General features: G+C 39.0%; 1 protein-coding gene across 5 annotated transcripts in view; it reads left to right on the top strand.

Annotated features, from left to right (window-relative positions):
• Window positions 1–26,472, top strand: part of tenm3 (teneurin transmembrane protein 3) — a 755,307-nt gene that overhangs the window by 485,401 nt on the left and 243,434 nt on the right. For all 5 annotated transcript variants that reach the window (XM_062033280.1, XM_062033281.1, XM_062033282.1 and 2 more), the window contains 3 exons: window positions 10,116–10,289; window positions 14,694–14,758; window positions 24,992–25,111. In XM_062033280.1, the coding sequence (XP_061889264.1) occupies window positions 10,116–10,289; window positions 14,694–14,758; window positions 24,992–25,111 (359 nt within the window). The remainder of the gene's footprint in view (window positions 1–10,115; window positions 10,290–14,693; window positions 14,759–24,991; window positions 25,112–26,472) is intronic.

Consider the following 26,472-nt stretch of genomic DNA (forward strand, 5'->3'; position numbering starts at 1 on the left):
AAAATGTTGGATTTATTTTTTTAAACTTTACTGAGCAGTACCCTTTTGGATCCCCAATAATTTTAGTGGGACTTTTTTTTTTTTAAGTGTCATTGCTCAAAAAAAATAATGAATTAAAATCAATGTTGTTATGAGTTATTGACCTTTTTAAGACTCCAATTATTATATAATCTAAAATATTCCACTTTAAAATTTTATTGGGGGAAAATATTGCATATTTTGTGTTTTTTTCCCATAAAAAAACACGGTTTTCCTTGACAAAAATGGCATACAACTTAAATCTTTAAAAGCGTTATATTGACAGATAGACCTAATGTTGATCTAGAGATTTAAACCTTGAATAATAATAATAATAATAATAATAATAATAATAATAAATAATGACACATATGTAATATTTTTTTTTGACTAAAACCTTTTGGGGTCCCCGGGATCAAGTCTGAGTGGAGGCCTAAATGTATCTTTTTTATACATATATTGTATTGGTTTTTAAAATAAAAAATATCAAAATGGCCCCCACTTGCTTTGATTTTTCAGTGTGCGGCCCTCAGTGGAAAACGTTTGGACACCCCTGCTTTAAGATGTCAATAAACTTCTCAATCAATCAATCAATCAATCAATCAATTGTTAGAACATACAGAAAAGGGAAAGACGTGTTTTCTAATGATGGACAACCTTTTTTAAAAAAGTGCAATTTTCCTTTACTCAACACATGTTCAACAGTAGCTTCTGTCAGCCACAAGACATGCCAGCCATTCCACTACTTATGTTTTATTGTGCACTCCATGTGCACTCAGGGTATCCGCAGGGTCTTAAAAAGTCTAAAAAAAAGTCTTAAATCCAATAATTTGAATTTAAGGCCTTAAAATGTCTAAAATTCTCCTAAAATCTCAAAAAATGTCTTAAATACAATTTAAAAATGTCTTAAAAATCTATTGACGTTACTTTTATTTGAAACATGCATAAACTTTAGTCTCGCTTTGAAAGGTTTTTTCCTTTAAGTCTTGTGTACTTTTGTACTTTTTTTGCCTGTATCGGTGTGAAATGGGTCTTAAAATGTCTTCGTTATGGTCTTAAAACGTCTTAAATTTGGCTTGTTGGAACCTGCAGAGACCCTGGAACTGGTCATCAGGAGTATTGGGAGTTTTCCCAGTGGGCCGATCAATAATGAGCCAACAGCTGTTTATCTATTTTTTATTTTTATTTGTATATGTTGGTGCGCCTTGGCTTGGTAACTACGATAACTCTCCATGTACGGCCCGGTAACATGACTCTGCAGATACGTGAGACATGCTTGAGACCAAAAATAGCTTTTAAAATGTCAAATTATAACAAACTTATTCCCAACCTTTACATGCTTTGTCATCATTATGGGGTATCAGGCCTGTTTGCAGGCATCGATGATCAGGGCTCTTCAGTCTTCTCTGTCGTCCGCTCTATGTATGAGTTCTATTGTGTTGATATTTCCGATAACATTTCTTAGGCTGTTGATAAATGTTGCTCGTTGTCGACCTGGAGCTTTCTTTCCTACTAGTTTTCCTGTTAACATCAGTTCTTCTAAGCTGTCTTTTCTAATGATATGTCTGAGGAATTTCAGCTGAGTCCCCCGTCGGAGAGAGTTTCAATTCCCACCGCCGGAAGAACTTTGAACATGTCACGAGGGAGGCAATGGACATTGAGTTCGAGTGGACCATGTTCCGTACCTCTATCATGGCGGAACTCCAAAATGCTGTCAAGCTGAAGAAAGAGTCCTATTGGGTCCTTTTGGCTCATGAGACTCCACAGGCAGCGGACCGGTACCGACAGGCCAAGCGGCTTGCGACTTGGACATTGGAGGAGTTTGGGAAGCCATGGAAAATGACTTCAGGATGGTTTTAAGTGATTCTGGACCACCCGCCTCTGCCTCAGGAGGTGGAAGCAATGCACTGTCGACACCGTGTATGGTGGGGATGGTGTGCTGCTGACCTTGACTTGAGGATGTTCTAGCTCGGTGGAAGGAATACTTCAAAGACCGTTGTGGTGGTTCCTCTCTTTAAGAAGGGGGGTGTTCTGACTATCCTGGGATCACACTCCTCAGCCTTCCCGGTAAGGTCTATTCAGGTGTACTGGAGAGGATGCTACGCCGGATAGTCGAACCTCGGATTCAGGAGGAACAGTGTGGTTTTCGTCCTGGTCGTGGAACTGTGGACCAGCTCTATACTCTCGCCAGGCTCCTTGAGGGTGCATGGGAGCTAGCCCAACCGTTCTACTTGTGCTTTGTGGACTTGGAGAAGGCATTCGACCATGTCCCTCGGGAAATCTTGTCGGGAGTGCTCAGAGAGTATGGTGTATCAGACTGTCTGATTGTGGCGGTCCACTCCTTGTATGATCGTGTCAGAGCTTGGTCCGCATTGCAGGCAGTAAGTCGGACCCGTTTTCAGTGAGGGTTAGACTCTGCCAGAGCTGCCCCTTTTCACAGATTATGTTCATAACTTCTATGGACATAATTTCTAGGCGCCGTCAGGGCGTTAAGGGGACCCGGTTTGGTGGCTGAAAGATTAGGTCTCTGCTTTTTGCAGATGATGTGGTCCTGATGGCTTCATCTGGCCAGGATCTTCAGCCTTCACTGGATCGCTTCGCAGCCGAGTGTGAAGCAACTGGGATGAGAATCAGCACCTCCTAGTCCGAGTCCATGGTTCTCGCCCGGAAAAGGGTGGAGTACTATCTCTGGGTTGGGCAGGAGATCTTGCCCCAGGTGGAGGAGTTCAAGTACCGCGGTACTTGAACTCCTGAGTCTTGTTCACGAGTGAGGGAAGAGTGGATCGTTGGGGCGTCTGCAGTTATGTGGACACTGTATTGATCCGTTGTTGTAAAGAAGGAGCTGAGCCGGAAGGCAAAGCTCTTAATTTACTGGTCGATCTACGTTCCCATCCTCACCTATGGTCATGAGCTTTGGGTTATGACCGAAAGGACAAAATCACGGGTACAAGCGACTGAAATTAGTTTCCTTTGTCGGGCGGCTCTCCCTTAGAGATAGGGTGAGAAGCTTTGTCATTCGGGAAGAGCTCAAAGTAAAGCTGCTGCTCCTCCACATGGAGAGGAGCCAGGTTAGGTGGTTCGGGCATTTGGTCAGGATGCCCCCCAGACGCCTCCCAAGGGAGGTGTTTAGGGCACGTCCGACTGGCAGGAGGCCACGGGGAAGACCCAGGACACGTTGGAGAGACTATGTCTCCCGGCTGGCCTGGGAATGCCTCGCAATCCCCTGATAGGAGCTGGACGAGTTGGCTGGGGAGAGACAAGTCTGAGCTTCTCTACTTCGGCTGCTGCCCCCGCGACCCGACCTGGATGGATGGAATTTGGATACTAATCAAATTACTTTTTTGGGGAAAGAGACTTCAAGTAATTACTTTGTGTGTGCTGTTTTGTGCCAAACTCTAGTTAATGTGATTTGGGAAGGAAAAAAACAGCAAGTGGTGGAACCTTATACAGGAGACTAGAAGGCCATTTATCATCCTACTGCCATCTGACGTTCCATCAAGTGGAAAAAAGCCCTTCTATTATACCCTGATGATTTTGGTCGCCCTGACCCATCACATTCCACCGACTACTTTCATTATTTTGTATACAGACAGTCAGCAGGGTGGAAAAATGGTCTGAACTGTGTGTAATGTTTTGGTTGTAGGTTGGACTCCATGAAGAGACGGAAACAAGGTCGGCAAAAAAGAAGAAAGGCAAAAGTTCAGAGAAAATAGAAAATAGTGGGACTTGCAGGTATCTTGGAACTAAAAGTGACTGTCCAGGAAATAACACAATAAATGCAACGTGAACAAACAGTTTACTTTAAAATGAAGGCTTGGATTAAAAAAAAAAGTCAGTAGGAGCGGCGCAACTAGAATGGTAGGAGGGTGGTAAAAGTTTGCATGACTGACCACAAAACCAGGGATAGTAACTTTAGACCATGATATCTGCTACTGGAGGAGGACAAGGAAAGAATGCAGCCCTGGAAGTTCTAGCCGTGCAATGGATATGCATGGAAAGAGGGAAAGGAACGGTCTGGTGTCTCATTGCTTAAAAAACCTCACTCACAGGAGAGCAACTGCAGGTGTGTCTCCTTTCTCTGCCCCACACCAGAAATATAATGATCTAAGGTGGAAATCAATCAATCAATGTTTATTTATATAGCCCTAAATCACAAATGTCTCAAAGGGCTGCACAAGCCACAACGACATCTGCGGTACAGAGCCCACATAAGGGCAAGGAAAAACTCACCCCAGTGGGACGTCGATGTGAATGACTATGAGAAACCTTGGAGAGGGCTGCATATGTGGGTAACACCCCCCACCCTCTAGGGGAGACAGAAAGCAATGGATGTCGAGTGGGTCTGACATAATATTGTGAAAGTCCAGTCCATAGTGGATCTAACAGAATCAATCAATGTTTATTTATATAGCCCTAAATCACAAGTGTCTCAAAGGGCTGCACAAGCCACAACGACATCCTCGGTACAGAGCCCACATACGGGCAAGGAAAAACTCACCCCAGTGGGACGTCGGTGTAAATGACTATGAGAAACCTTGGAGAGGACCGCATATGTGGGTAACTCCCCCCCCCCTCTAGGGGAGACCGAATGCAATGGATGTCGAGTGGGTCTGACATAACATTGTGAAAAGTCCAGTCCACAGTGGATCCAACACATCAGCGAGAGTCCAGTCCATAGTGGGGGCCAGCAGGAAACCGTCCCGAGCGGAGACGGGTCAGCAGCGCAGAGATGTCCCCAACCGATGCACAGGCTAGCGGTCCACCCGGGGTCCCGACTCTGGACAGCAAGCACTTCATCCATGGCCACTGGACCTATGCAACTCCCCCTCGCAAGGAAGAGGGGAGCAGAGGAGAGAAGAAAAGAAACGGCAGATCAACTGGTCTAAAAAGAGGGTCTATTTAAAGGCTAGAGTATACAAATGAGTTTTAAGATGAGACTTAAATGCTTCTACTGAGGTAGCATCTCTAACTGTTACCGGGAGGGCATTCCATAGTACTGGAGCCCGAACAGAAAACGCTCTATAGCCCGCAGACTTTTTTTTGGGCTCTGGGAATCACTAATAAACCGGAGTTCTTTGAACGCAGATTTCTTGCCGGGACATATGGTACAATACAATCGGCAAGATAGGCTGGAGCTAAACCGTGTAGTATTTTATACGTAAGTAGTAAAACCTTAAAGTCGCATCTTAAGTGCACAGGAAGCCAGTGCAGGTGAGCCAGTATAGGCGTAATATGATCAAACTTTCTTGTTTTTGTCAAAAGTCTAGCAGCCGCATTTTGTACCAACTGTAATCTTTTTATGCTAGACATAGGGAGGCCCGAAAATAATACGTTACAGTAATCGACTAGAATAGTGAAAGTCCAGTCCATAGTGGGTGGGGCCAGCAGGAAACCATCCCGAGCGGAGACGGGTATGCAGCGCAGAGATATCCCCAACCGATGCACAGGCGAGCGGTCCACCCCGGGTCCCGACTTTGGACAGGGGGGGGACACAAATACAAAAAGACAACCAGTAGAGGGCACAATAATAATATTCACCTCGGGCCCTATTCTCCCAAGTGAAAAAAGCTGCGCAACCTCACGGATTTTGGCTGCCCGGCATTCTCCCCCTTGACACCTTCCTCCAAGATGCACGCTTTGGGTGGCGCAACCCTTAAATGTGTGCGTCCCCTGTCAAATCTAATGTTCTCCCATCGACTAAAGTAATTTGCTTCCTATGTGCCCATGAGACTGCAATAGGTCCAGCGCCTCTGAAAGGCGAAACATGTACCGTATTTTTCGGACTATAAGGCGCACTTAAAATCCTTTCATTTTCTCAAAAAATCAACAGTGCGCCTTACAACCCGGTGCGCCTAATGTACGGAATAATTCTGGTTGTGCTTACCGACCTCGAAGCTATTTTATTTGGTACATGGTGTAATGATGAGTGTGACCAGTAGATGGCAGTCACACATAAGAGATACGTGTAGACTGCGATATGACGCCAGTAAACAACACCAACAGTTTAAATGTTCCATTGGAAATAAAGAACTTGTATTCTTGGGGATCTACATCAATTTAGTAACGTGTCATCAAAGAGTAAAAATGCTTTTCTTTCAATATGCATAATAACAAAAAGGGTAATATTTAAAAAATGGATAGCTGTTGATAGTCCAACTCATACTGACTGGTACACACAAGCTATGGAGATGATATCAGTAGAACAAACTGCATTTAGTTTAGATAATAATGAGTCATATATTGGAATATGGGATCCATTATTTAAATTTGTTTCAACTATTAAATGAACCAAAATATGACTTATTATATCTTTGTGGAAAATATTGGACACAGTGTGTTGTCAAGCTTGTGAGATGTGATGCAGGTGTAAGCCACTATGACACTATTGTTCATTTCTAATTTTTTTTCCATCCATCCATTTTCTACCGCTTATTCCCTTCGGGGTCGCGGGGGGCGCTGGAGCCTATCTCAGCTACAATCGGGCGAAAGGCGGGGTACACCCTGGACAAGTCGCCACCTCATCGCAGGGCCAACACAGATAGACAAACAACATTCACACTCACATTCACACACTAGGGCCAATTTAGTGTTGCCAATCAACCTATCCCCAGGTGCATGTCTAATTTTTTTTATTATTTTTTATTAATTATTTTAATGATAATATCAATGAGGGTTTTTTTTCATCTCTGCTATTTTGAAATTATTACTAATATTGATGCTGTTGTCGATAATGTTCATTTTTGTCTCACTACATTTGTATTGTTCCGTGTCATGTTTGTGTGTCCTCAATTGCTCTCAATTGCTCTGTTTGTTGTTGTTCTTAATGTTGCTGGGACGGGTTTGGTTTTGGAATTGGATTGCATTATTGTGGTATTGTTGTGTATTGTTTTGTTGATTGATTTATACATTTAAAAAAAAAAAAAAGAAAAAAGAAAGAAAATAACGAACATTACACACAGCACTCAAAAATCTGTCAAAATGTTTTAGTACGACTTTGAAGCCGCACCGCTTGATGGATTGTCGGCCCATGACGGCTACCGTAGTCAGAGATACAAGTATTACTATGGTGTGTGTATAAGGACCGCAAAATGTCACCTATTACCACACATATTATCTGGCATTTTGTTTCACAATATTATGCAAAACCAACTTTTCTTACCTTCTGGTACTTGCTGATGTGTATTTGCGATCTGCATAGATCCTGAAAATTTGAAGATGATCTGTAAAACCTAATCTATGCTACATTTTGACCAAAGAATCACCGTGACATGTTATGTAGACCACAAGGAAGTTTTTTACATTTAGAAAAAAATCATAATATGACCCCTTTTAATGCGCCTTTTGTATAAAAAAAGACCTGAATAGACCAGCTCATCGGCAGTGCGCCTTATAATCCGGTGTGCCCTATGGTCCCGAAAATACGGTATATTGCACTTGAAGTTTTGATGCAGTGTACACCACACATATCAAAATGATAAAAGAAACGCGAAAATGGCTCTGGCTTTGCATAGTACAGTTTTAACTTGCACTTACAGATGTAGTGACAAACTGTAGTTACTGACAGTGGTTTTCTGAAGTGTTCCTGAGCCCATGTGGTGATATCCTTTACACACTGATGTCGCTTTTTGATGCAGTACCACCTGTGGGATCGAAGGTCACGGGCATTCAATGTTGGTTTTCGGCCTTTCTCCAGAATCTCCTAACCTTTTGATGATATTACAGACCGTAGATGGTGAAATCCCTAAATTCCTTGCAATAGCTGGTTGAGAAATGTTGTTCTTAAACTGTTGGACAATTTGCTCACGCATTTGTTGACAAAGTGGTGACCCTCGCCCCATCCTTGTTTGTGAATGGCTGAGCATTTCATGGAAGCTGCTTTTATACCCAACCATGGCACCCACCTGTTCCCAATTAGCCTGTTCACCTGTGGGATGTTCCAAATAAGTGTTTGATGAGCATTCCTCAACTTTCCCAGTCTTTTTTGCCACTTGCGACAACATGTTGCAGGCATTATATTCCATATGAGCTAATATTTGCAAAAAATAACAACGTTTACCAGTTTGAACGTTAAGTATCTTGTCTTTGCAGTCTATTCAATTGAATATAAGTTGAAAAGGATTTGCAAATCATTGTATTGTGTTTTTATTTACCATTTACACAACATGACAACTTCACTGGTTTTGGGTTTTGTATTTCAGGGAGGAGTTTGGTTGCACTGGTCCTTAAATCGGACTGCTAAAATTCATAAAATGTGACTAGAAACACTTGGTGTATTTCTATCAGTGCATGGAGCTTTGTTTTCAGGCGTTTTCTTCACGTTTCAGCTAAAAATCGCAAGTGCTGCCAAAATTCCTTGCATTCCTCTCTCTCTTGTCACATCCCGCCTCGAGGCAGGTATTAATTGCGGGCCCCTCGTTATAATCGGTTCTAATTGTTAATCACACAGCCTTGTTAGAGAGTCGTCTAATTGTAATTGCAGATGCTCATTAGCTAAAGCTGTGCCATTAATTAGACATTGCGACCCAGGCAATTACTGTACATGTTTTTGCAGTGATTTTCATCTCTGTGGTTCTTCTTAAATTCTACCTTCAAAGGAAAATACAACTTTTGGACAGATTGTCAGGGATATATATATTTTTTATACCAATTAAATCTAAGTCAAATCCCCATTAATCCATGGGAATTTCATTTTTTTCAAATGACTGACTCAGATAAAACTGCAATTTTTTCCAAATGTTTACTGCTGCAAACTCAAGTAATGAAGGACAATTACCGGTACATCATGTACGTGGTACAGTGCAGGGTTTTTTAACCTTTATTGAGCCAAAGCGCATTTTTTCCGCAGGCATCAGAAATCATTAAAAAACAAAACTCGTAAAAAGTTGTTGTCGCAATTGTTGTATATGACTAAACATTTTTGACATGTTAGCTACTTCTCTTTGTTTCAAATGTCTATTTTCTATTTCCTGCTGGATCTACTCTCTATTTTATGCTACTGCTGTCACATATACTGTATATATTGTAATATTGTACATGGTCATTGGTATATATTGTATATATGTTATAGACATAATATAATATATCTGTATATATATATATATATATATATATATATATATATATATATATATATATATATATATATATATATATATATATATATATATTATTCTGTACACATATTATGTATATATTTGTATATATGTTGGATTTTTTATCGCTATATTAGTCTATTTATACCTGCATTGTCCTTTCCATCTTTACACTTTCCATCATTGTAACTGAGCTACTGTGTTGAACAATTTCCCTTGTGGATCATTAAAGTTTGTCTAAGTCTAAACCATAACCAACCATGCATCACTATAGCTCTTGTCTCAAAGTAGGTGTACTGTCACGACCTGTCACATCACGCCGTGACTTATTTTGAGTTGTTTGCTGTTTTCCTGTGTGTAGTGTTTTAGTTCCTGTGTTGCGCTCTTATTTTGGTGTCTTTTTCTCTTTTTTTGGTATTTTCCTGTAGCAGTTTCAGGTCTTCCTTTGAACGACAATTCCCGCATCTACTTTGTTTTAGCAATCAAGAATATATAAGTTGTTTTTAATCCTTCTTTGTGGGGACATTGTTGATTGTCATGTCATGTTTGGATGTACTTTGTGGACGCCGTCTGCTCCACAGTAAGTCTTTGCTGTCGTCCAGCATTCTGTTTTTGTTTACTTTGTAGCCAGTTCCGTTGTAGTTTCGTTCTGCAAAGCCTTCTCTAAGCTTCAATGCCTTTTCTTAGGGGCATTCACCTTTTGTTTATTTTTGGTTTAAGCATTAGACACCTTTTTACTCGCACACTGCCTCCCGCTGTTTCCGACATCTACAAAACAATTAGGCTGCCACCTACTGATATGGAAGAGTATTACACGGTTACTCTGCCGAGCTCTAGACAGCATCGACACTCAACAACAACACATAATTTGCAGACTATAATTACTAGTTTGTAAAAAATATTTTTAACTCAAATAGGTGAAATTAAATAAAACTATCTCACGGCGCAGTGGTTGAAAAACACTGGTATAGAGTACCTGATTGTTCCTCTCTTCTTTGTCTGCAGGCACTTCCTTTTTAAGACAGGAACCGGTACCACCCCCCTCTTCTCCACAGCAACGCCCGGCTACACGATGGCGACGGGCTCAGTGTACTCTCCTCCTACCAGACCGTTGCCAAGAAACACCTTGTCCCGCTCTGCCTTCAAGTTTAAGAAATCCTCCAAGTACTGCTCATGGAGGTAAGGATGCATCGGGCCACGTGAAATATAAACAGTTTCCGGTGGTTTAATGTGGTCCTTGAAGTCTTTGGACAGCTCTTTGGTTTTGCCGACGGTGAAGTAGAGGTCTGATTGTTTTTGAGGGTTCTTTTATCCACATAATGACTTTAAAGTACATCATTTATGTACTTTATGGACAAACAACCTGTCTATGGTAGTCAGAATGCGTTCTGGTTGCCAAAGCATCAAATACTTATTTCACTTAATGCAGGGGTGTCCAAAGTGCGGCCCGGGGGCCATTTGCGGCCCGCAGCTAATTGTTTACCGGCCCGCCACACATTCTGCAAAAACTGCAAAATTGATAATATTGCAAACATTTAAAAAAACATTTAAAAAAAGTGGAATGAGGTGAAATCTAACAAGAAAAAGTTGCAATGTTGACACAAAGCTGCCATGCAGGCTGTTTTTTTTCTTTTGTCTTTGTTTATTTTTATTTTTTTTGCCGTTGCTAAAAAAAAAAAAAAGACTTAAAATCTATGTTATAATGAATTATTACTTAAAAAATATCACTTTAAAATGTTTTATGTGGAAAAAATATTGCATATATTGTGTGGTTGCCATATAAAAACATCAACGTTTTATTTGACAAAATAGCATAATACAAACAAAATAATAGTTCAAACGTAAAATCGACAGATATATCTGAAGTTGATCTCGTAATTTAAGTGGTAAAAGTAAAAAAAAACTAATAAAAATGTATCACTTTATGAGTGGGGACCTTTTGGATCCCAAGTATATTTAGTAGGATTGTATTTAACTTTTCACTGTGATTACTCAAAAATATAAAATAATTAAAATCAATGGTGTCCTGCATTATTGATCTTTTACAGCCCTAATTACTAAATACTGCATATTTCAGTTTTACTATTAAAAAAAAACAAAGTTGTCTTTGACAGAAAAGGCATAAAACCTTTTTTTTTTTTTTTTTTTTACTTTATATGAACCTGAAGTTGATATAGAGATTTTCTGTAAGCGTTAAATAAAAAAATAATAATAATTTGACTTATTTTTAACATTTTAATGACTGAGACCCTTTATGGTCCCCGGGAGCCCTAAAGGTTAAAACAAAAAAAATCCATATATTTTGTTATGGTTGAAAATGAAAAATATCAAAATGGCCCCCGCATGCTTAAATTTTTCTGTGTGCGGCCCTCAGTGGAAAAAGTTTGGACACCCCTGACTTAATGTAACACAAATTAATGTATAATCTTTATTAAATGTTACTTTTGAGGCTTTTTTTTGGTTACATTAATTCCTATATGGAGTGAAATTTCCTACTTTTGCATAAGCCTCCCTTTAAATCCTAAGTGTCAAAGTCAAATGATCTATGGCCCCCGGGATGATATTTGATTAGTATTAGAACCGGCCCGCAGGCCACAGCCGCCTGCTGCTGTTTTGCACGCACCAATACTCCATCAGTGTTGGCGCTAGGAATGTTCAAGTCATAAAAATGGGGTCCCATAGTAAATTTTTGGGATCCCACTGTTTTGTAAGCGTTTTGAAAACAAATGATAAATGTATGCATTATCCTGTTATATCTCACATTCTATATTTTTGGACAAAGGTTGTCATAAACGTTACTTAATTAATTAAAAAAATAATACAAAAGAAAACACATTTTTATGCATATGTAGATGTATTCAATTATAAACATTCATTCACTTTCTTCTTTCCTTCATGGATCTAAACTTTACCGCTGCCGGTATTTTTTGTCTATATTTATATTGTAATATTTTCAGGATGTGTTTGTTCTATTTTTGGCCAAAGTAAGACAAAGAAAACACTTTGAAGTTGTCTTTTTTTCTTTTTTTTTAATGCCATGATTTTAATAGTCCGCCACAGATTTTTCTCCATGCAAGCCCCTGAGCTAAAATGAGTTTGACACCCCTGCTTTAAATGAATAAATACTTAGTTTTCCCACTGTAAGTCAGTGAAGAACCACATTTTTTGCAACTTAAAGTACCAGTAGAGTGGAAAAACAAGTTGCCTCCATATCGAAGCTATTATCATACGTATCTGTTTATGACACCAAAAGACTTCCAAAGTTTGGAAATAAATAGATTTGCTCAAAATAGTATCAATCTTACGGAGATTCCAGAGAGATAGTCATACCAAAGACTATAAAAATGGGACCCATTACCTCCCTGCTTGACACTCAGCATCAAGGGTTGGAATTGGGGGTTAAATCACCAAAAATGATTCCCGGGCGCGGCCACCGCTGCTGCTCACTGCTCCCCTCACCTCCCAGGGGGTGAACAAGGGGATGGGTCAAATGCAGAGGACACATTTCACCACACCTAGTGTGTGTGTGACAATCATTGGTACTTTAACTTTAATAACGAGAAAGCAAGTCACGTGATCGCGTGATGTGGCGCGAGGAACCGAAGAGCCCTTCCTCATCGACAACAATGCTAATCAAGCAGACTTTGTGAGAGCCAACAATTACTTTGGGGAATAAAATATGATCCAGGACCTTATATTGTTGAGTCTGAACACAAATAGGATGAGCAATGAGGTTTAGAAAGCCGACTGTTAGCCGAATGCTGCTTTATTGTGACACTCGCATCCACAGCATTGCTGGGTGCTAAACATACAAACTTACTAGAGATGTCCGGTAATATATAAATGCTTTAAAATGTAATATCGGAAATTATCGGTATCGTTTTTCTTATTATCGGTATGTTTTTATTTTTTTTAATTTATTTATTTTATTTTTTATTTTTTAATTAAATCAACATAAAAAACACAAGATACACTTATGCACCAACCCAAAAAACCTCCCTCCCCCATTTACACTCACTCACACAAAAGGGTTGTTTCTTTCTGTTATTAATATTCTAGTTCCTACATTATATATCAATATATAACAATACAGTCTGCAAGGGATACAGTCCGTAAGCACACATGATTGTGCGTGCTGCTGGTCCACTAATAGTACTAACCTTTAACAGTTAATTTGACTCATTTTCATTAATTACTGTAACTGTTTTTGAATTGTTTTACTTTCTTTTTTATTCAAGAAAATGTTTTTAATTTATTCATCTTATTTTATAATTTTTTTTAAAAAGGACCTTATCTTCACCATACCTGGTTGTCCAAATTAGGCATAATAATGTGTTAATTCCACGACTGTATATATCGGTATCGGTTGATATCGGTATCTGTAATTAAGAGTTGGACAATATCGGAATATCGGATATCGGCAAAAAGCCATTATCGGACATCCCTAAAACTAACCATTTGGAACCATAGTAAAACAAACCGGTAATATAGGCATATAAGTCAACTTGTTTTTCCACTCTACTGCTACTTTAAACTTCCATCAAGACTGTGAAACCCTGGTATCTTAGTCAGTCTAGATCAGTGTTTTTCAACCTTTTTTGAGGCAAGGCACATTTTTTGCGTAGAAATAATCCGGAGGCACACCACCAGCAGAAATCATTAAAAAGCGAAACTCAGTTGACAGTAAAAAGTCGTCGTCGCAATTGTTGGATATGACTTTAAACCATAACCAAGCATGCATCAATATAGCTCTTGTCTCAAAGTAGGTGTACTGTCACCACCTGTCACATCACGCCGTGACTTATTTTGAGCTTTTTGCTGTTTTCCTGTGCGTAGTGTTTTAGTTATTGTCTTGTGCTCCTATTTTGGTGGCCTTTTCTCTTTTTTTGGTATTTTCCTTTGAGCGATATTTCCCGCATCTACTTTGTTTTAGCAATCAAGAATATTTCAGTTGTTTTTATCCTTCTTTGTGGGGACATTGTTGATTGTCATGTCATGTTCGGATGTACTTTGTGGACGCCGTCTTTGCTCCACAGTAAGTCTTTGCTGTCGTCCAGCATTCTGTTTTTGTTTACTTTGTAGCCAATTCAGTTTTAGTTTCGTTCTGCATAGCCTTTCCTAAGCTTCAATGCCTTTTCTTAGGGGCACTCGCCTTTTGTTTATTTTTGGTTTAAGCATTAGACACCTTTTTACCGTTTCCGACATCTACAAAGCAATTAGCTACCGGCTGCCACCTACTGATATGGAAGAGTATTACACGGTTACTCTGCCGAGCTCTAGACAGCACCGACTCTCAACAACAACACATAATTTGCAGACTATTATTACCTGTTTGCAAAAAATATTTTTAACCCAAATAGGTGAAATTAGATAATACACCAGACTGTATCTGCGACACAGGGGTTGAAAAACACGGGTCGAGATCATAGTAATATAAAAATTGCAATCTGACAGCTAGTTTGAAGTACAAATTGATATGACATGCAAGCTGATGTTATTTCACTCATTAGAATTACTTTAAAAAACAAAAAAAACACAAGTCAACCAAAACCTAATGTAGAAATATGAATGTTTCTGTTTCAGGTGTACAGCCCTCAGTGCAGTAGGATTGTCTTTACTGCTGTCTGTCCTGCTGTGTTACTGCATTGGTAAGTCCATCCCATTTCTCGCACCCCTGTCTCAGCTTTATACTTTTCCTTACCTTTATTTTCATCCTTTATGAATTAAATATGTTACCTTTCTTGATACGGGATTTGTTTCACTGTGGTATCAGCCCATCAGATAAGCAGTCTTTTTTTCTTTCTCCGGGCCTTAGACTTAGTCGATCGTGATTTGGCTGTTAACTCAGGCATGGTTGGAGGAAATCCTCCTCCAACTGTTTTTATTAGTAGAGCATGAATTGATGGCAGAAAATGTCATTTAGTTCAAACATTTTAGGGTATAAGAACAGAATTAGAAGTCTTCGAGCTGCTCTTTGTCTGATCCCTGGATCAGATCAGATCAGATTGCCCGGAAAAGGGTGGAGTGCCATCTCCGGGTTGGGGAGGAGACCCTGCCTCATGTGCAGGAGTTCAAGTACCTTGGAGTCTTGTTCACGAGTGAGGGAAGAGAGGATCGTGAGATCGACAGGCGGATCGGTGCGGCGTCTTCAGTAATGCGGACGCTGTATCGATCCGTTGTGGTGAAGAAGGAGCTGAGCCAGAAGGCAAAGCTCTCAATTCATCGGTCGATCTACGTTCCCATCTTCACCTATGGTCAAGAGCTTTGGGTTATGACCGAAAGGACAAGATCACGGGTACAAGCGGCTGAAATAAGTTGGTGGCGGGGCTCTCCCTTAGAGATAGGGTGAGAAGCTCTGCCATCCGGGAGGAGCTCGAAGTAAAGCCGCTGCTCCTCCACATAGAGAGGAGCCAGATGAGGTGGTTCGGGCATCTGGTCAGGATGCCACCCTAGGGAGGTGTTCAGGGCAAGTGGCTGGGGAGAGGGAAGTCTGGGCTTCCCTGCTTAGGCTGCTGCCCCCGCGACCCGACCTCGGATAAGCGGAAGAAGATGGATGGATGGATGGATGGAGAACAGAATTAGCCCCTAAAAAAGGATCAATCAGAGAAAACTTGTTGAACTGTGGTTTATTTGTGTTGCAACACTGTACAAAATTACCGTTAAAAACTACGGCAAGCAATTGTTAAATAGCAACAGTAAAAGACCATAAAATAAAATAATAGTTTATCACAGTAGTAAATGCAGTGGATTCCTGCAAAACAATAAACAGTAGATAGTAGGGTTGTACGGTATACCGGTATTAGTATAGTTCCGCGATACTAATGAATCTTCTATGCCAGGGGTGTCCTAAGTGCGGCCCGGGGGCCATTTGCGGCCCGCAGCTAATTGTTTACCGGCCCGCCACACATTCTGGAAATACTATTGTAAAAAATAAAAAAGAACATTAAAAAAAGTGGAATGAGGTGAAATCTAACGAGAAAAAGTTGCAATGTTGACACAAAAGCTGCCATGCAGGCTGTTTTTTTTTCTTTTGTCTTTCTTCATTTTTCTTTTTTTTGCCATTGCTCAAAAAAATAAATAATGACAAAAAATCCATGTTATAATGAATTATTTTCAGGGCTCCAATTACTTCAAATATTTCACTATAAAATGTCTTATGTGGTAAATGTTGCATATATTGTGTAGTAGCCATATAAAAACAGCAACGTTTTCTTTGACAAAAGCGCATAAAACAAACAAAATAATAATTCCAGCATAAAATCGACAGATATATCTGAAGTTGATCTCGTAACTTAAGTGTTGAAACTAAAAGAAAAACCTAATAAAAATGAAAGTAAAAGAAAAACCTAATAAAAATGTATCACTTTATGAGTGGGGCACCTTTTGGATCCCAAATATATTTAGTGATTTTTTATTTATCTTTTCACTGTGATTACTCAAAAATATGAAATAATTAAAATCAATGGTGTCCTGCATTATTGATCTTTTAGGGCTCTAATTACTAAATACTGCATATTTCAGTTTTACTATAAAAAAAACAAAGTTGTCTTTGACAGAAAAGGCTTAAAACCTTTTTTTTTTTTTTTTTCTAACTATATATCAACCTGAAGTTGATATAGAGATTTACTGTAAGCGTTAAATAATTTAAAAAAAATAATAATCTGACTTATTTCTAACGTTTTAATGACTGAGACCCTTTATGGTCCCCGGGACCCCTAAAGGTAAAATAATAAAAAATGCATACATTTTGTTATGGTTTGAAAATGAAAAATATCAAAATGACCCCCACATGCTTTAATTTTTCCGTGTGCGGCCCTCTGTGGAAAAAGTTTGGACACCCCTGTTCTATGCAATTACTGATGGTTTGTTGTTCACGTCCTATGTTCAAATGTTACCATTTTCTAATAGCGAGATACAATCATTTAGAATGTTGTTAAATTCTGCAGTAACGAAAAAAGGGGGAAATGGTGTTAAGTGTTAACGGGGTTCGGCAACCCGCGGCTCTTGAGCAGCATGCCACTCTTTAGCGCCGCCCTAGTGGCACCCTGGAGCATTTTTTAAAAACTGATTGAAAATGGAAAAAAGATGGAGGAAAAATTTTTTGGTTTGTTTTAGTATGTTTTTTGTTTGATTACAAACATGACACAAACCTTCCCAATTGTATGCTTCACTGATGAGAGTATTTGGTGAACATCGTTTTGTCCTACGAATTTCGGCGGTTCTTGAACTCACCATAGTGTGGACTGTGACGCTACAGTTTGTTTACATGTAAAATATTCCACTCCTTCGTTGTCTCATTTTGCCCACCAAGCGTTTTATGCTGTGCGTGAATGCACAAAGGTGCGCTTTGTTGATGTTATTGACTTGTTGGAGTGCTAATCAGGCATATTTGGTCAGTGCATGACTGCAAGCTAATCAATGCTAACATGCTATTTAGGCTAGCTGTATGTACATATTGCATCATTATGCCTCACTTGTAGGTAAATTTGAGCTCATTTAATTTCCTTTACTTATATCCTCTTTGTATACAATTTAGTTTTGCATGTCTCATGACACGTTATCTGTTTGTAATATTGGCTGCATTTCAGATAGTTGTTTGTGTGCCATGTTGTTCCAGACCACAGCAAACATTACCGAGCTTGCCAAAGATTGTAATATATCTATTTAAAGAAGACAGCCTGCCGTTTCCTTTAACTTGGACACACACGTCTATAACTTTGGCCAGTAATTTTAGTTATCTCACCTTCTGAGTAGCTTCTGATTTACTAATGATTTCTAACGTTGTAAAAATGTGTAGAATAAATATTAAATTTCAACATTTCTGTCAACAAAGATTTGCTTCAGCCTGCGACACATAGTCATTTTGATAGTAGGCTATTATAGCTAATATAGACACTTACCGTAATTTCCGGACTATAAGCCGCTACTTTTTCCCCTCGTTCTGGTCCCTGCGGCTTATACAACAGTGCGGCTTATATACGGCCTGTTCTTCTCCGACACGACGAAGAGGATTTCGGTGGTTTTAGTACACAGGAGGAAGACGATGACACAATGATTAAAGACTGACTTTTCATATACCGGTAGGCTGGTTATTTTGATAACGTACAGGCGAGCACTTTGTATTACTTTGCACCGTTGTATTATTTGTACTCTGCACGAATGCTGTTCGCCATGTCAAAGATGTGAAAGTTTGATTGAATGATTGAAAGATTTATTGTTAATAAATGGGACGCTTTGCGTTCCCAAACAGTCATCTCTGTCCCGACAATCCCCTCCGTGGTAGCAGGAACCCCTATATACTACGGTAATTACACATCAAAACCCTGCGGCTTATAGTCTGGTGCGGCTTATATGTGGAGCAATCTGTATTTTCCCCTAAATTTAGCTGGTGCGGCTTATAGTCAGGTGCGGCTTATAGTCCGGAAATTACGGTACATCATGTGTGGCCTTCATTATAATTAATTGTTAGCGGCTCCAGACAGATTAGATTTTTGTATTTTTGGTCCAATATGGCTCTTTCAACGTTTTGGGTTGCCGACCCCTGAACTAGGTAAATAAACAATATATAACAATAATACTATATAAATACAATAGATTAAAAAATATTAAAATATTTGCATAAAGCAATAGGAAATACATGTAATTAGAATAAATGATAGATATTAATTTAAATAAAGTAAATACATTAAAACTGGAGTGAAAAATTGACAAATGTAGTATGTTTAAACAATGCAGGATATTGAAAATAATGATGGATCAATTCAGGACTTGGACATTAGACAGCGCGGTTCTTTGTCTTTTATGTACATGTTAGACATACGACTTACGTTTTTACCATAGCTATTAATGATTGTGTTGTGTCACAAAAGCAACACAGAGACACACACATGCACACTGCTCCTGTCGATTAGACAGCTCTCTCCCATGACCCTTAGCTCCTGTGCACACCAGGGGGTGTTGTGGGTATCGGACTGGCACAGCATGGCTCTAATTTAATGAGGCAGCGAGGTGTGTTAGCAGAATCCGTTTGTGTTTAGTGTGTGGCAGCGGCAGGAATTTCTCTCACAAAATATCCCCATGTTGCATCAATAATTGGTCCTTGACTCTCACTTTAATCTGCGTACTGTGAGGAGTCCAGTTCACGGTCTCTCAGAGCTTATTTCAGTCGACAGGAACGGGTGACTGTTTCTCATGGTTGCAGTTAGTGTTATCAGTTTGTTCTTAGATATAAGAAGCCGCGTCACACGCTCACTATCAAACTCAAAACATACATAATTGCAGCTTTGTGATTCCCTTCTGTCCCCTGGTACTCTGTGTGTGTTCTAGGCATAATTAAGAGGGGACGCTTTGTCCTTGGTAATATGATAATATTAGTCTAATCATTTTAGGACAATTGACAATGGCTTTGTATGCCGTTACACCAGGGGTGTCCAAACTTTTTCCACTGAGGGCCACACACTGAAAAATCAAAGCAAGCCGGGGCCATTAAAAACCAATACAATATATGTATTAAAAAATATACATTTAGGCCTCCACTCAAGCTTGATCCCGCGTACCCCAAAGGGTTTTGGTCCAAAAAAATATTAAAAATGGGTCATTATTCAGTATTATTATTTGTATTATTATTCAAGTTTTAAATCTCTAGATCAACATTAGGTCTATCTGTCAATATGAAGTTTTTAAAATGTAAGTTGTATGCTCTTTTTGTCAAAGAAAACCCTGTTTTTTTCAAGGAAAAAAACTCAAAATATGCAATATTTTCACCCAATAAAATTATTTAGTGGAATATTTGAGATTATATAATAATTGGAGCCTTAAAAAGGTCAATAACTCATAACACTATTGATTTTAATTCATTATTATTTTTTTGAGCATCCATCCATCCATTTTCCACCGCTTGTCCCTTTTGGGGTCGCGGGGGGTGCTGGAGCCTATCTCAGCTGCATTCGGGCGGAAGGCTGGGTACACCCTGGACAAGTGGCCACCTCATCACAGGCCCAGCACAGATAGACAGACAACATTCACACTCACATTCACACACTAGCGTCAATTTAGTGTAGCAATGACACTTAAAAACAAATCACACTAAAATGATTGGGGATCTAAAAGGGTCCTACTCATTAAAGTGTTAAAACATAAAAAATGTTTACTGTTTACTTTTAACACAACAATCTCGAGATCAACTTCAGAACAGTCCGTCAATTATAAGTTTTACTGTTGTTTATGTTTTTTGTTTGTTTGTTTAAGGCCCTTCTTTAGAAAAAAACAAAAAAAACAGCTCAGTTTTTTATATGGCAAACACAAAATATGCAACATTTTCCCCCAAAAAAATATCTCAAAGTGGAATATTTAATGTGACGTAATTGGAGCCTTGAATAGGTCAATAATTCATAATGACATTGATTTTGATTCCTTTTTTTTTTTTTTTTTAAGAAATAAACAGCCTTTATGGCAGCTTTGTGTTATTAGAGTAAATATTGCAACATTTTCTTGTTACATTTCACCTGTTTGGTCTTTTATACCACTTTTTATGTAAAACATTTTTTTCCATCGTATTTTTTAAATGTGCCGTGGGGCCGCTAAAAAATGGCCTGCGGGCCGCACTTTGGACACCCCTGCGATACACGATACTTGGGTGTAACGATAGGCCATAATCAAGATTTGGTATGTCTTGTACCTCAGTTTTAAAGGGGAACTGCACTTTTTGGGGAATTTTTCACAATCATTATGAAAGGTAGGATTTTTTTTGAATGCATTCTAAATATTAAATAAATTCGATCAAAAGTCCGCTTACAATGGGAGCCGTTCAATTCTGCTCACTGCAGACTCCTGCAGTGCCAACAAACACAATACTGTTAGTAGGGGAGGGGTGGAACAAGTGCCAGTTTCAAATCCTAAATGGCTGTCAAAGTGTCCCAACTTGTCGGATTATATCTTCAGCCGTCTACTTTTTAGGTGGGATGCATGATTTATGATCGACAATAAACTTACAGGGAGCAGGGAAGCGAGGAAACAGCGGATCAGTCGATGATGTAGACATCGGCAAACAGGAAGAGATCACGGCGCCGCTATAAATAGTTTGTCATTGTTAGCGCTTATAATATTAATATCACTAATACTAGACGGGATTCGAATAAAGAAGCAACTATTTTCCTTTACTATAGTGGCCTTGATAATGGGAACCGGTTCTCAAAAAGGGATTTGAGTCCATGGAATCGGTTCTTTTCTTATTGAACAGCCGGGAGAACCGGTTTCGAACATCATCCCTAGTTCTTAAACTGTTGGACAATTTGCTCATGCATGTGTTCACAAAGTGGTGACCCTCGCCCCATCCTTGTTTGTGAATGACTGAGCATTTAATGGAAGCTGCTTTTATACAGAACCTATTCCCAATTAACCTGTTCCCAATTAACCTGGGATCTTTTTTGAGCATTCCTTAACTTCCTCAGTCTTTTTTGCCACTTGTGCCAGCTTTTTTGAAACATGGCGCATGCATGAAATTCCAAATGAGCTAATATTTGCAAAAAATAACAACGTTTTCCAGTTCGAACATTAACTATCTCGTATTTGCAGTCTATTCAATGGAATATAAGTTGAAAAGGATTTGCGAATCATTGTACTTTGAACAGTAACACTGTGTTTGGACATTTAATTAAGTGATTATTTGGCGCAATACTAAACGGAGCTTGCGTACCACTGCAAAAATACACCTTATAATGATGAGTTCACATAGGAATGATAGCATATCCACTTGAAAATGTACAATGGAACACAGTTCCTGCCCTCTTAAGGCACTCACACATTTAACTTAAATGTAGTCACTTCAATATGAGGGCCAGATTGTTCTTCAGACAGATGAACTTTTCAGCTGTCAGTCCGCTCCTCCTTCCACGGATAATAATGGAGGCTGTGCTGAAGAGCCTCTCGCTCTCGACACTTGTTGAAGACGCGCTCAGACATTTAGTTGCTGTGACTGAGGGGGTCTGGAATGATTGATTATCCAGTACAGTATGACATTTATTTCCTGATAATCTGATCCACACAATACAAGTTGTTACTCATTATTAGTCAAAATAACGAGTAATATGTTAGTAACGCCGATTTCATATAATGCCGCAATTCGAAACAGTTGTATTTCTTATGTTATTCATGCAAATATTATTCATCCAAATGAATAATGCAAAAAATATAGACAAATATTTGTTTATTTTAACTATTAAAGATACACATTGAGGTTATAAAGTGTGTTTTATCCAAGTACTTATTTAATCGAACAAAATACTCAAGTGATTACTTAATAAATTCATAAATATATACACTATATTGCCAAAAGTATTTGGCCACCTGCCTTGACTCACATATGAACTTGAAGTGCCATCCCATTCCTAACCCATAGGGTTCAATATGATGTGGGTCCACCTTTTGCAACTATTACAGCTTCAACTCTTCTGGGAAGGCTGTCCACAAGGTTGCGGAGTGGGTTTATAGGAATTTTCCGCCATTCTTCCAAAAGCGCATTGGTGAGGTCACACACTGATGTTGGTCGATAAGGCCTGGCTCTCAGTCTCCATTCCAATTCATCCCAAAGGTGTTCTATCGGGTTCAGGTCAGGACTCTGTGCAGGCCAGTCAAGGTCATCCACACCAGACTCTGTCATCCATGTCTTTATGGACCTTGCTTTGTGCACCGGTGCACAGTCATGTTGGTGATGTATGGCTTAGATACACCCATTTCATGAAGCTCTCTGCGTACTGTACGTGGGCTAATTGGAAGGTCACATGAAGTTTGGTGCTCTGTAGCAACTGGAAGTCGGCGACCTCTTTGCACTATGCGCTTCAGCATCCGCTGACCCCTCTCTGTCAGTTTACGTGGCCTACCACTTGGTGGCTGAGTTGCTGTTGTTCCCAAACTCTTGCATTTTCTTACAATAATGCCGACAGTTGACTTTGGAATATTTTAGGAGCGAGGAAATTTCACGACTGGATTTGTTGCACAGGTGGCATCCTATCACTGAGCTCCTGAGAGCGGCCCATTCTTTCACAAATGTTTGTAGAAACAGTCTCCATGCCTAAGTGCTTGATTTTATACACCCTAGGCAAGTGATTAGGACACCTGATTCTTATCATTTGGATGGGGGGCCGAATACTTTTGGCAATATAGTGTATATAAATAATCGACAGCTGCAACCCTATCTGAGACGGAATATTAAAAGTGGTGCAAAAATGTTGTCAACAATCAACTCATATGAAAAGTATGTCTAACAAAAGCCCTCGTACCACTGTACATTTCATGTTCCTACCTTGTTAATGTAACAGACATATTTGTGTGTTGTAGGGTTGTACGGTATACCGGTATTAGTATAGTACCGCGATACAAATGAAACATATTCGGTACTATACCGTCTCTAAAAAGTACCGGTCCCCCACCCCCCACCACCCCGTCGTCGTCACGTCGTGTAATTGCTGGTTTACGTGGAAAGGAGCATGTTCGGCAGCGCACAATCACGGAGTACTTACAAGCAGACACAGTGTGTAGACAGAAAAGGGAGAACGGACGCATTTTGGCTTAAAAACTTAACGATAAAGGTGAAGTTATAACACTGAAACGCCCTCAGGAAGAGGTGCTTTAAGACATGGCTAGCGAGCTAGCTAGCGGCTAAAGTCCATCCGCAGTCTGCAGTGTTTTATCTACTTCTAAATCACTAATCCTCGCCTCCATGGCGACAAATAAAGTAAGTTTCTTAAAGTATCATCCCTGCAGGACGAGGAATAGCTAAACATGCTTCACTACACACCGTAGCTCACCGCCGTCACAATGTAAACAAACGCCATGGGTGGATCTACACCTGACATCCACTGTAATGATATCAAGTACAGGCACGTATCTAGTCAATACTACTATGATTACATCAATATTGTTTGGCATCACAAAATCTTCTTTAGTTTTTTAAAATGTATATTATGTTTATAAACTCAGGAAGTATGTCCCTGGACACATGAGGACTTTGAATATGACCAATGTATGATCCTGTAACGACTTGGTATCTGATCGATACCCAAATTTGTGGTATCATCCAAAACTAATGTAAAGCATCCAAACAACAGAAGAATAAGTGATTATTACATTTTAACAGAAGTGTAGATAGAACATATTAAAAGAGAAAATAAGCAGATATTAGCAGTAAATGAACAAGTAGATTAATCATTCATTTTCTACCACTTGTCCTTAATAATGTTGACAACATAATAGAATGGAAAATGACACAATATGTTACTGCATATGTCAGCAGCTAAATTAAGAGCCTTTGTTTGTTTACTTACTACCGGTAATAAAAGACAAGTTGTTTTGTATGTTCACTATTTTATTTAAGGACAAACTTGCAATAAGAAACATATGTTTAATGTACCCTAAGATTTATTGTTAAAATAAAGACAATAATGAAATTTTTTTGTGGTCCCCTTTATTTAGAAAAGTATCGAAAAGTACCGAAAAGTATCTAAATAATTTTGGTACCGGTACCGGGTGGTGACCAAATGAGTTTTCTACTACTTTCCAGATTTCCCTATTCATTATTGCGTCATGATTTGATTCCTGTTTAAGTGTTCCTGATGATCCCCCTCAGTCTTCCTTTTCTTCTCTTTCTATCCCCTCTGGCTATGCCAAACTTCAATATAAATTCATTTGATAAAGTCAAATACAAATAAGGCAAGAGGAGAAGTATCCCACAGCAGATACGGGCAATCTACAATATGATTTGCCTGAGTGGCTGGACAGGACAAAAAAAAAGTGTTCCTGATGTCAGTTGTTGCTTTCTGTTCATTTTATGGTTGACTTACATCTGTTCCTTTCTGTCGTTTTCTCTCTGGCCACTTTTGTTTCAGCGATGCACCTGTTTGGTCTCAACTGGCAGCTTCAGGACAATGAAGGATACGGTGCGTTTGAAAATGGCGGTACTGGAAGAGATACAACTCCTAACACCTTTATGGTGTCTGCAGACAATGGTGAGTCTCTATGTAGAAAACAATAATAATAATAACTGTGTTACTTGCCTTAGAAAGAAGCACCTGAAACATGGATTGTTTATTTTTGTTGTGTGTATCAGGAGAGTAGAATGTGTGCTGGCATAATAAATGTAAGGTTATGAAACCTATTTATTAGTCTTTTTCCTGCTGTTCGTCCTGTATTCAGGAGTCATAAGCCAAATAATTACAGTATTCAAAACCAAATATTGATATTTGTTTAATCATTACTTGCATTTCTCGTAATACAGTTAGTGAATGAAATGTACGGTATATTAGTTGGTCCCCACACAATAATTCAGATATGATAACACCAGAGAACAGTACGGAGTTCTGTTGTCCCGATACCAATATTTTGGTACCGGTATGCATTATTGGCTTTATTTTAACCAAAAATCTTAGGGTACATCAAACATACACTACCGTTCAAAAGTTTGGGGTCACATTGAAATGTCCTTATTTTTGAAGGAAAAGCACTGTACTTTTCAATGAAGATAACTTTAAACTAGTCTTAACTTTAAAGAAATACACTCTATACATTGCTAATGTGGTAAATGACTATTCTAGCTGCAAATGTCTGGTTTTTGGTGCAATATCTACATAGGTGTATAGAGGCCCATTTCCAACAACTATCACTCCAGTGTTCTAATGGTACAATGTGTTTGCTCATTGGCTCAGAAGGCTAATTGATGATTAGAAAACCCTTGTGCAATCTTGTTCACACATCTGAAAACAGTTTAGCTCGTTACAGAAGCTACAAAACTGACCTTCCTTTGAGCAGATTGAGTTTCTGGAGCATCACATTTGTGGGGTCAATTAAACGCTCAAAATGGCCAGAAAAAGAGAACTTTCATCTGAAACTCGACAGTCTATTCTTGTTCTTAGAAATGAAGGCTATTCCACAAAATTGTTTGGGTGACCCCAAACTTTTGAACGGTAGTGTATGTTTCTTATTGCAAGTTTGTCCTTAAATAAAATAGTGAACATACTAGACAACTTGTCTTTTGGTAATAAGTAAGCAAACAAAGGCTCCTAATTTAGCCGCTGACATATGCAGTAACATATTGTATCATTTATCATTCTATGATTTTGTCAACATTATTAAGGACAAGTGGTAGAAAATGAATTATTAATCTACTTGTTCATTTACTGTTAATATCTGCTTACTTTCTCTTTCAACATGTTCTATCTACACTTCTTTTAAAATGTAATAATCACTTATTCTTCTGTTGTTTGGATACTTTACATTAGTTTTGGATGATACCACACATTTAGGTATTGATCCGATACCAAGTAGTTAAAGGATCATACATTGGTCATATTCAAAGTCCTCATGTGTCCGG

Source organism: Entelurus aequoreus, linkage group LG22, assembly GCF_033978785.1.
Source record: "Entelurus aequoreus isolate RoL-2023_Sb linkage group LG22, RoL_Eaeq_v1.1, whole genome shotgun sequence".
NCBI classification, from domain to species: Eukaryota; Metazoa; Chordata; class Actinopteri; order Syngnathiformes; family Syngnathidae; genus Entelurus; species Entelurus aequoreus.